The 14,871-nt window shown below is 42.2% G+C and overlaps 1 protein-coding gene across 2 annotated transcripts in view; it reads right to left on the reverse strand.

The window, feature by feature from the left end:
* phtf (putative homeodomain transcription factor) overlaps positions 1–14,871 on the reverse strand; it is a 157,787-nt gene that overhangs the window by 44,233 nt on the left and 98,683 nt on the right. For both annotated transcript variants that reach the window (XM_068381502.1, XM_068381501.1), the window contains exons 4-5: positions 1,684–1,873; positions 852–969 (exon numbers count right to left, since the gene is read on the reverse strand). In XM_068381502.1, the coding sequence (XP_068237603.1) occupies positions 852–969; positions 1,684–1,873 (308 nt within the window). The remainder of the gene's footprint in view (positions 1–851; positions 970–1,683; positions 1,874–14,871) is intronic.

Consider the following 14,871-nt stretch of genomic DNA (forward strand, 5'->3'; position numbering starts at 1 on the left):
CAATGAAATAAATACACTACAAGAGAAGTAATGAACAATTAAAATAAAATATTTTAAGAACAGTAACAAAAAAAAATTCATATATAAACAATAAAAAATTAAAATAAACAAGAGGAAGAGAAATAAGGTAGAATATTGTGCCTAAGTGTACTCTCCAGCAAAAAAAACTTTACCCAGGAGTGGAAGACCATGGTACAGAGGCCATGGCACTAGCCAAGATTTGAGAACAATGCTCTGATTTTGGAATGTTCTCATAGAAGAACTGCTAACCATAGCTAGTCTCTTCTACTGTTACCAAGTGGAAAGAAGCCACTGAACAATTATAGTGCAGTGGTTAACCCCTTGAGCAAAGAAGAATTGTTTGGTAATCTCAGTGTTGTCAGGTGTATGCAGACAGAGGAGAATATGGAAAGAGTAGGCCAGATTATTCGGTGTATAAATAGGCTATAACTAGAGAGAGGGATCCAATGTAGTACTGTCTGGACAGTCAAAGGACCCAATAACTCTCTAGGTGTAATATCTCAACGGATGCCTGGTGCCTTAGCCATCCTACTACCTAGGAATAAATTAACAACATTGGGTATTACTGCAGTATCTGTATAGTAACAAGCACTGAAAATAGTTATGTAACTAGTTTTTGTTACATTAAAATCCATTTGTTATACAAATAACCCACAGGAATGTTTTAACAACTTCAATAGTGGTTTTAGTTTCACTATAACGTATCCTTCTCTGCAAATAAAACAGAAATAGTCCAGGTTAGGATTTTACTACTAACAACATTAAAGCTAATAATACATTTCATAAACTTGTGAACATCCTTGTTACAAAAACTTCAGTAAACAGAATACCTGAACATTTTGAGGGAGGGCTTCTTTTTCAGCACGGTTAAATGCTTCTTCACGGTGCTACTACTGTGCTGTCTGGATTTATCTGGTTGTTGTCCATTATTACAAAATATACACTTTCCTACAAAAGAGTGATATATGTATTACAGGTGCCTTGCATATAATTATAATTTTATTCTTGTTCCAAAATATGCACACAAGCTAAATGTTTTGGTAACTATAAGATCATATACTATAGAAAAAAAACAAAGGAGAATGCCCTTCAGAAAAAACAAACCTAAGTTAGTTAAGTAACAATAATTCCACATATAAAGATATGTTCAGATCTATGTCACTTCAACATTACTCAATCTTTTCTCTCAAAGGAAATTAATAACAGCTTCAATCAATTTTCTTAATTAAAAAACTCCATTTCACTAAAATATCAAATGCAATCTATAAATCTACCATATTAGTTTATTTTAACCACAAGCCAAGATGTACAATGCAATCTATAATCTTGAAACATTCGCTAACTTGAGCAAAAATTAAGATATAAAACTGAACCTATTATCTTTGTTTACTAGTTTAGTTTACCCATAATTCCACACATGAATTGAAAACAAAAATCTTGATATATTAGTAAATTTCAATGGCAAGTCATATACAATTATAATCTTGACCTACTATTTTCCAGAGTTTTTAGCAACCAACACACATGGCAAACCAGAAAAAAACAACATTATCAAACATGCAACTAACAAAACAATCCGAAACAACATGAACAATAAGTTTCTTTATAAAAAAAAAAAAAAAACCTTCCCGCAAACAGCATCTGTAAGCAATTACCACTGACCTCTCCCGGATAATGAGCTTCTCCTCCGAACTAATCTAATTTTCCTACTGTGCCTCATGCCCATTGGTCTGGTTTTATGATTTGGCGATGAGAATATCCCTGTATTTCTTGTACAAACAATTTGAGAATGAATGACACTCAATATAAGGAGAGCCACTCCAGGTAAATAGACTTCTGATGCTGGGACATTCTGAAAAGAGGAATAAAGACTATGATCATTTCTTCAAGAAACCTTTCATTACATAATCATTATCACTATTACTACCAAAGCTACAACCCTAGTTGTATGAGCAAGATGCTACAATTCCAAGGGCTGCTACAGGGAAAGCACCCCAGTGAAGAAAATAGCTACAGTAGAGAAATAATGAATGAACTATAAGTGATAAGTACTGTAATAAGAAAAATAAATAAAATATTTAAAGATCAAGACCAGCGTTAGAATAGATCAGTCCTACCTTAACATTTCTGATCTTTAAATATTTTATATTTTTTACATGAATGAAACACAAAATTATAATACTATACACACAAAAATATCAGATATCTCTCATATTTCCAAACATGACCAACCATAGTCTTTCTTAGTTTTTGTCCATCACTGTTGCATTTATAAAATGCATAAATAAAAATATGGTGAACTAATATTTCACCCCAGAACTAGCAATTTCAAAAACGAAATACCTAAAAAAAAACTTTCAGCTAATTTTTTCAATTAAAAAAGTGTGGCTTTTTAAAATGAACCCAAAATCTATGATAACATTAAGGTTAATAAAATTCCATGAATCATAATACAAAATACGGTATATAAAAAAAATATTACTACAGTACAGTATTATACCTGCCTCAACTTCTTGGTACCAACCATAAGTACCTATTTTAAATGCTAGAATTAATTCAACTTTTTTTTTCTTTTTTTATATTTCATAGCCACAAACTACCATTTTACAAAGCCCCTTTCAATAACTAATTATTTAGTCCATCTACTATTTCAATAAGATAGTCTATAAGATAGTCTATAAGATAGTCTATGAATATTCTCATTTGATCACCATACAGTAAATCATCTCAACTCTTAACACTATTTTTCTCTACAACGGAACATGATACATGCAATAAATCAACGGGATAGAGTAAAAGGGAAAGTTTAGACATAATGACGTATATTATGAGGAAAATAATTACTTCATGTATTTTGTCTTCAGATGAAGTTACAAAGTATTAATCTACTAAAACTGAATCTCTTTATGTAAAACAGCATATCAGTTTTGAATTAATTAGCATGATGAATACAGTAGAACAGTATTCTCCTGAAAGTAAAAGGTATAATTATACCCTTATTTGTCATTTTTCCTTACTCCATTTCCGACTTTACGTAGCTCATCCTTACATATTAGTTAAAAATAAAATCCATATTAAAGCGGTTTATGTGACCTTACATCAGTCTCTTCATTACACAGTAGAGATAAAAAATGGCTAAAAAAATTTGACTATATTTATAAAATTTGAAAATACATAATGTACATTCAATAGAAAAATAGTAGTATAGTACTATACTTTACAGTCACCAGTTATATGGAATGGACAGAGTAATAACACTTTTTTTTCATGTATTTTTTATCTAAAATGGTTACTGTATATTATCAATAAAAATACTACATTCCAAGAGAAATTACAGTAGTTCATTTTTAAAAAAGAAAATAGATTATTTTTAAGGAAATATATGTCCTATTAGTGTACTATTTCTAAAAGAATTGTAACATCATCAAAGTGAAAAAAGTGGTCGTAAGTCGGTGACTAACTGTAATCCCCCTCTTTATGTCGGTTCAACATACGTCACTTCCGACTTTACATTGCTTATCTTTAACCCTCTGGTGCTCCTGGCAATAACAAATTTGCTGTCAGGCTCATGACTTTTGGCCAGGGAGCAAGGACATTACATGCAGACCTTATGATGACTTTAGATAGAAAATCTAAAAACTGCATTAGAAAGCTGACAATTATCACATCTACGTTAAAAATCACCGTACGTCAGGTCCCTGGAAACAAATTATTGAAGTAAGGTGGGATATTACTTTTATATACAAAAGGTCCTCAATTGACAAACTTGATAGGTTCCAAGAAGCTGTCTATAAGTCAATTGCACATGGTAAAATGATATTTTCAATTTAAAATAAATTTTGAACATACTTACCCGGTGAATATATAAATAGCTTATGTCTCCGACGGTTGACAGATTTCAAAAACTCGCGAGCGATCGCCATGAAGGCTGCCGGGTGTGCCCACCAGCGCCGACTATCGGCCAGATACCGCATATACTTCTCAACCAATTCAGTTCTTCTCAGTCCGTAGGGTCTCTATCGGGGAGGAAGGGAGGGCCTTTAATTATATATATTCACCGGGTAAGTATATTCAAAAATTTATTTTAAATTGAAAATATCATTTTTAAATATCAAACTTAGCCGGTGAATATATAAATAGCTGATTCACACCCATGGTGGTGGGTAGAGACCAGTATTAAAACAATAAAGGCGTATATGCTCAAAAGTTTTTGACAAATATTAAAAAAACAGACTTAAGTATAGGTACCTGATAAGGAAGCCGACTCTGATGATTACTCTGCCTCATTAGTCCACTATCCTCACGAAGCCCAGCGAGCCTCTCAGGATGCTGAAAGACTTCTAGGAGCTGTTATAATCAGGGTGAACACCCCTACAACAGGACCTCATCAATACCCTTAATCTGGGCGCTCTCAAGAAACAATATTTTGACCACCCGCCAAATCAAAAGATTGCGAAAGACTTCTTAGTCTCCCGTACAACCCAAAACAAGATTAAAAATTTCAAGAGAAGATTAAAAGGATATTGGGATTAAGGGAATGTAGTGGTAGAACCTTCACCCACTACTGCACTCGCTGCCACGAATGGTCCCAACGTGTAGCAGTCCTCATAAAGAGTCTGGACATCTTTCAAGTAATATGAAGCGAACACCGACTTGCTTCTCCAAAAGGTCGCGTCCATAATAATTCTAAGAGATCTATTTTGTTTAAACGCTACTGAAGTTGCTATCACTCTAACTTCATGAGCCTTAACTTTAAGCAAATTATGATCCTTCTCACTTAAATGAGTGTGTGCCTCTCTAATCAATAGTCTAATAAAATAAGACAACGCATTCTTCGACATGGGCAAAGAGGGCTTTTTAACGGAGCACCATAAAGCCTCTGAAAAACCTCGCAGCGGTTTAGTTCTAGATAAATAAAATTTAAGAGCTCTAACGGGGCACAGCCCTTTTTCAACTTCATTCCCAACAATCTCAGATAGACTGGGAAGTTCAAATGATTTAGGCCAAGGACGAGACGGAAGTTCATTTTTGGCCAAGAAACCAAGTTGAAGAGAACATACTGCTTTATTAGCGGAGAAGCCGATATTCTTGCTAAAAGCATGTATCTCACTAAACCTTTTCGCAGAAGCCAAGCTCACCAAGAAAAGTGTCTTGAGGGTAAGATCCTTCAGGGAGGCTGAGTTTAATGGTTCAAACCTGTCTGACATAAGGAACTGCAGGACCACGTCCAAGTTCCAAGCAGGAGTCGAAATATGACGCTCCTTGGAAGTCTCGAAAGACTTAAGAAGGTCTTGAAGATCTTTGTTATTAGAAAGATCCAAATCTCTATGCCTGAAAACAGAAGCTAACATGCTTCTGTAGCCTTTAATGGTAGACGCAGAAAGGGAGCGACCGTTTCTCAGATAAAGCAGAAAATCTGCAATCTGCGCTACAGAGGTACTGGAAGAGGAAATAGGGGAGGACTTGCACCAGCCTCTAAATACCTCCCATTTAGATTGATAAATCCTGATGGTAGAGGATCTTCTAGCCCTCGCGGTCGCTCTAGCTGCCTCCTTCGAAATCCATCGAGCTCTAGAGAGTCTTTCGATAGTCTGAAGGCAGTTAGACGAAGCGCGGGGAGGCTTTGATGAAATCTCTTTACGTGAGGCTGACGCAGGAGATCCATCTGCAACGGTAGACTTCTTGGAATGTCTACTAGCCATAGAAGTACCTCTGTGAACCACTCTCTCGCGGGCCAGAGGGGAGCAACCAACATCAACCTGGTCCCTTCGTGAGAGGCGAACTTCTGAAGCACCTTGTTTAGGATCTTGAAGGGTGGAAAGGCATAGATGTCTAGGTGAGACCAGTCCAGAAGGAACGCGGCTATGTGGGCCGCCTCTGGATCTGGAACAGGAGAGCAATAAGTTGGGAGCCTCTTTGTCAAAGAGGTCGCAAAGAGATCGATGGTGGGTCGACCCCAAGTCATCCATAGTCTCTCGCACACATCCTTGTGGAGCGTCCACTCCATAGGAATCACCTGTCCTCTTCGGCTGAGACAGTCCGCTAAGACATTCAACTCCCCTTGGACAAATCTCGTCAAAAGAGAGATGTTTCGATCTTTTGACCAAGTAAGAAGGTCCTTTGCGATGACGAAAAGGGAGTGGGAGTGAGTGCCTCCTTGCTTCGAGATGTATGCCAAGGCCGTGGTATTGTCTGCATTCACCTCCACCACCTTGTTTCGAACCAGACTCTCGAAACTCCTTAACGCTAGATGGACTGCTAAAAGCTCTTTGCAGTTTATGTGAAGACTCCTCTGGTCTACGGACCAAAGACCCGAGCACTCCAGATTGTCCAGTGTCTCTCCCCAACCCAAATCCGATGCGTCTGAAAACAACACATGGTTTGGGTTTTTGACTGCAAGAGAAAGACCTTCTCGAAGTCTTATGTTGCTGTCCCACCAAGCTAGACAAGTCTTCACTGAATCGGAGATTGGAATCGAGATCGTCTCTAAACCCTTCTCCTTGTTCCAATGGTGGTCTAGGTGAAATTGGAGAGGGCGCAGGTTGAGTCTCCCTAGAGAGATAAACTGCTCCAGCGACAAAAGAGTCCCTAGGAGACTCATCAAAACTCTCACAGAGCAACTGCTTTTCTCTTGCAAGAGACGGACTTTGAGCAAAGCCTGCTCCATCCTGGTGGAAGACGGAAAAGCCCGAAAAACTCGACTCTGTATCTCCATCCCCAAATAAAGAATGGTCTGGGATGGAGTCAGTTGCGACTTCTCCATGTTCACCAGGAGACCTAACTCTTTGGCCAGGTCCAAAGTCCACTTTAGGTCCTCCAGACAGCGATGAAGGGACGACACCCTGAGTAACCAGTCGTCCAAATAAAGGGAGGCTTTGATCCCCGACAAATGTAGGAACTTCGCTACATTCCGCATGAGCCTTGTAAAAACAAGAGGAGCAGGGCTGAGGCCGAAACATAGTGGTCGGAATTGATACACCACCTTCCTGTACACAAACCTCAGATGATGTTGAGAGTTTGGATGTATCGGAATGTGGAAGTACGCATCCTGCAGGTCGAGAGAGACCATCCAGTCGCCCTCTCTGACCGCTGCTAAAACGGAATTGGTGGTCTCCATCGTGAATTTTGTTTATACAATAAACACGTTGAGAGCACTTACATCCAGCACTGGCCTCCAACCTCCTGTGTTCTTCGGAACCAGGAAGAGACGGTTGTAAAAACCTGGGGATTGAAGATCCGAGACTTTCACCACCGCCCCCTTCTCCAACAACAGAGAAACTTGAAGATGCAACGCCTGTCTCTTTGTCTCCTCTCGATACCTGGGAGAGAGGTCTATCGGAACTTTCACAAGAGGAGGTCTTCGTACAAAAGGAATTTTGTAACCCTCCTTCAGCAACAAAACAGACTCCCGGTCTGCACCCCTCTTCTCTCAAGCCTGCCAGAAGTTGGTCAATCTGGCCCCTACCGCTGTCTGAGGACGTGGGCAGTCAGACTCTGCCACGTGAGGATTTGGATCCTCTCATCTTACCTCGTTTGCTATCGGCACGAGAGCTTCACCTACTGGGAGCTCTGCCACGAAAAGGCGGGATAAACCTCGCCGCTGGCGTGTCAAACTTGGGTCTGCTGACATGAGAAGAAGAAGGCAAAACCTTACGAGCAGTCTTGGCCACTAAATCATGCGTGTCCTTCTGAACAAGAGATGCCGCGATATCTCTAATAAGATGTTGAGGGAACAAAGTAGAAGATAAGGGAGCAAAAAGAAGTTCTGACTTCTGACAGGGAGTAACCCCTGCAGAAAGAAACGAACACAGAGTCTCTCTCTTCTTAAGAACTCCTCCTGTGAACGTAGCCGCCAGTTCATCAGAGCCATCCCTTATTGCCTTGTCCATGCAAGACATTATCTGAATAGAAACATCATTGTCCGATAAAGAGACCTTCTTACTTAAGGCTCCCAGGGACCAATCCAAAAAATTAAAAACCTCGAAGGCATGGAAAATTCCTTTAAGGAGATGATCTAGATCTGTGGAGGACCAGCAAACCTTCGAGCGTCTCATGGCTAGACGACGAGGAGAGTCTACCAGGCTTGAGAAGTCTCCCTGGGCAGAGGCAGGCAACCCCAAGCCGAGAACTTCTCCCGTGTCATACCAGACGCTCGCACGAGAAGCCAATTTCAAAGGGGGGAAGGCAAAAGAAGACTTCCCTAAACCTCTCCTGGTTACTAACCAGTCTCCCAACAAACACAAGGCTCTCTTAGAAGAGCGAGAGAGAACCAACTTCGTAAACGACGGAGTCGATGAAGTCATGCCTAACGTGAATTCAGACGGCGGCGAGCGTGGAGCCGCAGTAACAATATGATCGGGAAAAACATCCCTAAAGATAAGCATAATCTTTTTAAAGTCAAGGGATTGCTGGACAACCCTAGGCTCTCCCCATCTGAAGGGATCCCCAAAGGCACATCAGCAGGAAGGGGATCATCAACTTCCTCCTCCGAAGGAACATCATCCGACAAAGGTAAAGTCTTGCGACACGGGGAAAACACAGCATGCCGAGGCAGCAAAGATTGACAGGCCACATCAATATGCAAAGGAGCCGCAGCAAATGTCGAGGGGACGACGTCACGTCGAGACTGCAAAGACTGAAGGTCTTGAGGTTGAAAAACAACACAAGACTGTGGCGACTGACGGTCGACATCACGTCGGGACAACGGAGTCGGCCGACGAACGTCACGTCGGGACTGCGGCGACTGCAGCTCAAAGTCACGCTGTGACTGCGGAAACTGAAGTTCAACGTCACGTAACTGACGCGACTGACGAGGAACACGATCAGAATCACGTTTAACAGCACCGCTGACATTAGCGATAACGTCAAAACGACGAGACAAATCTCGCTTAGGAGGTTGAAGACCTGAATCACGCTTGCCGGACTGACGAACCGCAAGCAAAGGTTCTTTACGAACCTGGCCATGATCATAAACTTCCATTAAGGATGAAAGTTTTAACTGCATGTCTTGTAAGACACTCAACTTAGGGTCAACAGGACTCGAAACGGACCGTGACGTCAGCAACGTCTGTGCATGCAAGTCATCGTACCGAACGGGACCCTCGAACTCAATGTCATGTTTACACTTAACAGGAGAACAGTCATCCGATGACTGAATACGGTCAGAGCTGTCCCAATGACTACAGCCAGGACGCTGGACCTGTCCTGAAGGGACCGACTTGCGTTTCAAAGGTCTTGAAACCTTACGCCAAGGCTTCTTATGAGACGAATCATCGGAAGACAAGGAGAACTTCGTTTCTCCCGTCTTATGGTAAGGACGTGCTTGAAGAGCAACGTCTGATACCTTTGAGGGAATGTCTGTTCGTTGGTTTACACCTCTCACTCCCTTAGGTCCTACGACATTCCTTCTCCCTGGGGTAGCGGAGCCTGAAGGAGGTCTCGGACTAGGCAAGCAACAAGCACGAACAGACAAATCCTCCGGCAAAACACTAAACACATTTGTTGCACTTTTCACTTTATCACTTTGACCCTTTAAAATCTTAACGTCGGACATAAGCTAATTTCTGTCCGAGGCCAACGATTCAACCTTCTCACCCAACGCTTGAATGGCCATTAACATATCATGTATAGAAGGTTCATTAGTGCCAATAGAGGGTTCTGAAACTACCACTACAGGAGAAGGATTAGGTTCAGGGGCATGGGAAGAGGAAAAATCTATAGATCTAGAAGAGCTTCTTCTCACCCTATCTCTTTCGAGTTTCCGAGTACATTTCTCATACTCCAACCACTCAAATTCAGATAAAACAATACATTCCTCACATCGATCCCCTAATTGACAAGATTTACCTCGGCAATTAACACAAATAGTATGAGGATCGATGGAAGCTTTAGGAAGATGTTTATTACAGTCTTTCGCACAATCTACGATAGACAGGAGAAGGGTCAGCCATTATAAAAATTTCAAAGAAAATCCAAAAGAAAGCCAAGTTCAGCAACAATAATCAAAAAAGGGTTTCAAGAGTTTTATCGAAGATAACCAACACAGCGAAAGCAATAAAACCATGAACAAGTACTTCACCAATCGGTAGAAACTTGAGGTTAAGCGCGAGCGGACCCAATGCTGTCACTACCACCGACAGAGAAGAACTGAATTGGTTGAGAAGTATATGCGGTATCTGGCCGATAGTCGGTGCTGGTGGGCACAACCAGCAACCTTCATGGCGATTGCTCGCGAGTTTTTGGAATCTGTCGACCGTCGGAGACGTAAGCTATTTATATATTCACCGGCTAAGTTTAATATTTAAAAATAACAAATTTGTGAGTAATTTGTATTTTTCCTAACGGTACAAACCTGGAGCTATTTAAAAGGGATCTACTTTCGGCGAAGTTGAAAGATGGACTATGATAATTCTAAGGAGGGATAACCACCCCAACTGATAGTTAGCAGGAAGACTTCTTGGGGGACAGGGCTGGCAGGCCAACTTGCATAAATAGCTCCAGGTTCGTATCGTTAGAAAAAATACAAATTACTTACACATTTGTCATTTGTTCTGACACTACACATACTGTAAACCCTTACTTCTTAGGAGGGAAAAAGTCCTTGCCAACTGGCTGTTGGCATCTAACATGGAGTTTTCTCTCCTTTGATATAGATCATAGGTAGTAGGAACCCTGGCATCGCTAAAACTGTTGTGCTATGCACAATTAGCGACTTGCAGAAGCTGTGTGTTTGTGATACTAGCAATGTGGCTGGTCTTAGTAAATAGGATCTCGTGTCATAGGAATCTGAGAGTATTGAGACTTTACCCATATCCTTACTAGGGGTATTGGGGATGCAATAAGTATCCTTTCTATACTTGGGATACACAAGTGAAATGAATCTTACCTGCAGAGAGGTGAGGTCAGCTATGCTGGATACCGTGGTGATGATTTCCCCAGGGTGGAAAAAGGTAAAAAGAAGAAGGAAGCCAGTCATTCTTACTCATTCACCTGAGACTAACCCAGGTAACCTCAGTCCTTAACCCTCTGTTACTTGTCTATCAAGGAACTCAAGGTGTTTAGACCACTTGTTGTGTAGCCACCATAGGACCAATGGAAAATGTATCCATGTTCCTGTGGCTAACGTCTTGCAGGTAGTTGGTGGTGAAGGTCATTTGATGCTTCCACATGCCCGCCTGTAGTATTGGCACCACAGAGTAGTTTTTCTTGAACACTAGGGACGTTGCAATGGCCCTGACGTCATGAGCTCTGATCGCTTTTGTGGAGGGTCAGGATTAAGCTCAAAATCAATGACTGCGGAACCAAGAAGAAATTGTATTGATTGTGACCCTCCTCTTGACCTTCCCTGTGCTGACAAACAGTGCTGACACACGGGGGCATGCTGCTGCTGTTCTTTCTGGGCTTGAACCTGTGCCGGCCAGTGAATAAGCTCCTATTAGCACTTATTCTTAGGTAATTTACTGCTAAATATACCAGAGAAAAAATGTAAAGGAGTGCTAGGTTAACTAGCTCGCTCACCTATTGGTGTCGGTATAAAATTGGGCGTATAATCCAGAGGTCCCGCACTATTTAGATTCATCCACGACAGAGACCCCAATAGAGGAGAGCCGTTCAACCTCACTCGGCACCAGCAACTCTGCATCCGCTCAGAACCCAACTCCTTTTTAGCACGCCTGTGTTGTAACCCGCTTTTTTTGTGCTCTCGTATTTTGCTTATTTTCCACTGGATTATGGCTTCTTCATCGGTTTCCCAGGAGACACCGTCTAAGTTAAGTACCAAGCTATGTTTTGCTGTGTTTTGAGCAATCTAGATCGTTTAATATTTAAATTATAGGAGTTTATTCTCTTCGATCATCTCGGTCTTGCTCGATTCCGCTTACAGTTGGTACTCCTGTTTTGAGAGCTTTTAGTTTCACTCGCGGTGTTACTAAGTGTATTATTTTTATTATTAGTTTAAAGTTTTTTATATGCTATTGTGGATATTCATTATTTAGCGTTTAGAACCCTTGTGGTTCATATTTAGGGCCGATATCAAGTTACGTATCGTAGATGGCTTGCCGACCTTCGTTACTAGGCGGCAATTTTATTATATAAGCCATCAGGTGTTGTCCTTTGGGATTTATTTATGTTGCATGCCTTGCCCTAAATTTTTTATGTGTATATTTATATAATTTTCAACACTATTACTATTATAATGAATATTTGTGCTTATTACTCCGTATGATCTGTCTGGTTGGGGATCGTCAGTTGGTAGCCCTGCTGCTCCGTATCACGTGATCCTCCCCCAAGCTCCCCCTCTCGCTAGGTTGGTGGCTAGGCTTCTCTCTCCCCTCCCCTAGGGGACCGTTGCCTTCCCTCCTTTTAGAGGGGGTAGTTCAGTGTTTATGGACTTTGTCCTCCGGGTGTCCCGGCGGTTTCGTCTCTGTCTAGACGGGTTGGCCACCGGTCAACAGAGTAGGATCCCGGTGCACCCTATTTTATATTCACCTATCACACTTTTATTATGTTATACGAAACCCTCCGGGTTCGGTTGGCGGTTCTTATCTACAGTTCCGCCCCCCTATTAATTTATAACAGTTCCTATGATTATATATGATTATATATGACAGATCACTATCCCGGAGTTCCTATATGTATTGGTTTATGGATATACTTTTATTTCCCGGCCCGGGGCTTAACCTCGCTCCGGGAAATCAGACACCATGTGTCTTAATTCTTTGTTGCATCCTTTTTTATGATCCCGGCTCGACCGGAATGGATAGCTATACTGTACTCTAGTCTTAAGTTAGACTTATGTTTAGGCCCGGGTCCTCCGGACCCGCCCCTACTTAAGAGTATTACAGTTAAGCTCTAGTCTTAAGTTAGACTCATGTTTAGTCCCGGGTCCTCCGGACCCGCCCCTACTTAAGAGAATTACAGTTTCTCATATACTATTCTTTTTATAGATGGTGCATTGTCAGACGACGGCTTGTGCAGCTGTTCTTCATCAGCCTTGTGGCCACACCGTATGTAGGTCTCACGCCCTCTGCGGAGTTCAGCTGGAGGACATCGTGGTCTGGCACCCTGATAACTGTATGGTCTGTTTTGACCTCATCACCACCCTCGGATCTGATTCGGTGAGTCCCGTTGGCTATGTTGCCTTTCTAATTATTTTACCTTTTTTGGTATACATACACTATTTAGTAAGATTTCTATGGTCTTGAAGGACCGCCGGGAATCTTCCTTTTTGTAATTCCCACTATTATTTCAGGCATCCCCGGAGCAGAAGACTGCGGCTCGGGCCACCCTGAAAGTGTGGGTTGGGGGATTTGCCCGAAACGTAAAATCTAGCCTTACGTCCTATCTGAAGACTACTGTGCCATGATATACCCTAATGCCAACTCTTCAGCCGCTGTGGCTAGGCATGTTGCGGCACCCATCATTGCCGACATTGATGCCACCATAGTGGGATTCATCGACCAGGAACAAGATCCGTTGGATGCCCCCGGAGATCTGGAAGACAATGTGGCTTCCATGAACTTGGACGTTGAGCCTATGTTGTTGGATGATCCGGATGCAGGTAGGGTGGTAAGTGAGGCAGGTGTTACCGGCGCTGAGATTCCTATCCTCAGCCCCGCTCTTTCTTCTTCATCTGATCTCTCTTCTTTCCATGGTTTTTCTGGGGACCGTGATTCGTCTCATCGATCACACCCGGTTCCCCCCAAAGATAAGTCTACATCGAGAACTTTGCCAAAAGCTCGTAAGCCCCACAAGGCTTCCCATAGTTCCAAGTCTAATACAAACCCGTCATCTAAGGCTTCAGGCTCCTCCTCTAAGTCTCACGACCCGGGAGTACAACCCGCCACTTCTGCTCCTAACCCGGGCCTTTCCGAATCAGCCATGCTTCGTATCGTGTCGGAGATGCAATCGAAGATTGTGTCGGAAATGCATGCCAAGATGGACACGATGTTCTCTAACATTGGTCAGAGACTTGGGGCATTAGAGCAAGGTGCTCCGGAGCGAGTTCAAAGCTCTCTCATCCCGGATGCCTCTAAGCTCCCGCCGTTTACCAAGAATAACCCTTGGCGCATGGCTCTTCATTCCCCATTCTCAGACGGGATGTTAACATTGGAAGGTCTTGGCACTCGTCCTCTAGAGGATTTTGAATTCTTTCCTCCTGGTCTAGCATTTCCATTTCATGGTTATGCCAGGCTTACCGAGGAAGCTCTGGTTCGGCTGGATAAGGTCCCCAAAGAGACGGTCATTTTTCCAAAAGAACAAGCCCAATCTGTTTGGGCTAGGTTCCTGAATGATATTGGTTGCACCAATACCATGTTGACGCCTTATAAGAGCTCCTTCACAATGTTCTTAATGGACAAAAACACCGTGACTCCATGCGTCAATAAGGTAGCAGAGCTTGCTTTCCAATATGCTCTGGAGGAGAAGCCCTTGCCTCCCATCCGAGAGGTGGATCCGATCTCCCTCCTTCTTCCTTCAGGCAATGAGTGTTGGGACAATGTCCATACCACTTTTACTTCTGGCAAGCTAACAGCGGACTGTGCTTCAGTTATGTTTAGTGAGCGGCTTCCCCGTCTCCCGGAGTCCCTTATTAAACAGGAGTATGATTCCCGCCTACGTGTTGGCCGAACTTTGAACTTGGCCACATCTACGAAGTCGATAGCCTTAACTTATGATACTGAGAGTATCTTTAAGTCTCTCAATAAGGCTACGTTGCAGTCATTATATTTTGATTTATATGACTTTGCTATGGCTAAACGTAGGTGTCGCAAACACGTCCTGGCGGAGGCGACTATTAGGCACGAGCCTAATAAACTTATCCGGTCCTCTTGCTGGGGTTCAAATCTCTTCCCT

This window comes from Palaemon carinicauda, chromosome 10, assembly GCF_036898095.1.
Source record: "Palaemon carinicauda isolate YSFRI2023 chromosome 10, ASM3689809v2, whole genome shotgun sequence".
In the NCBI taxonomy this organism is placed as follows: domain Eukaryota; kingdom Metazoa; phylum Arthropoda; class Malacostraca; order Decapoda; family Palaemonidae; genus Palaemon; species Palaemon carinicauda.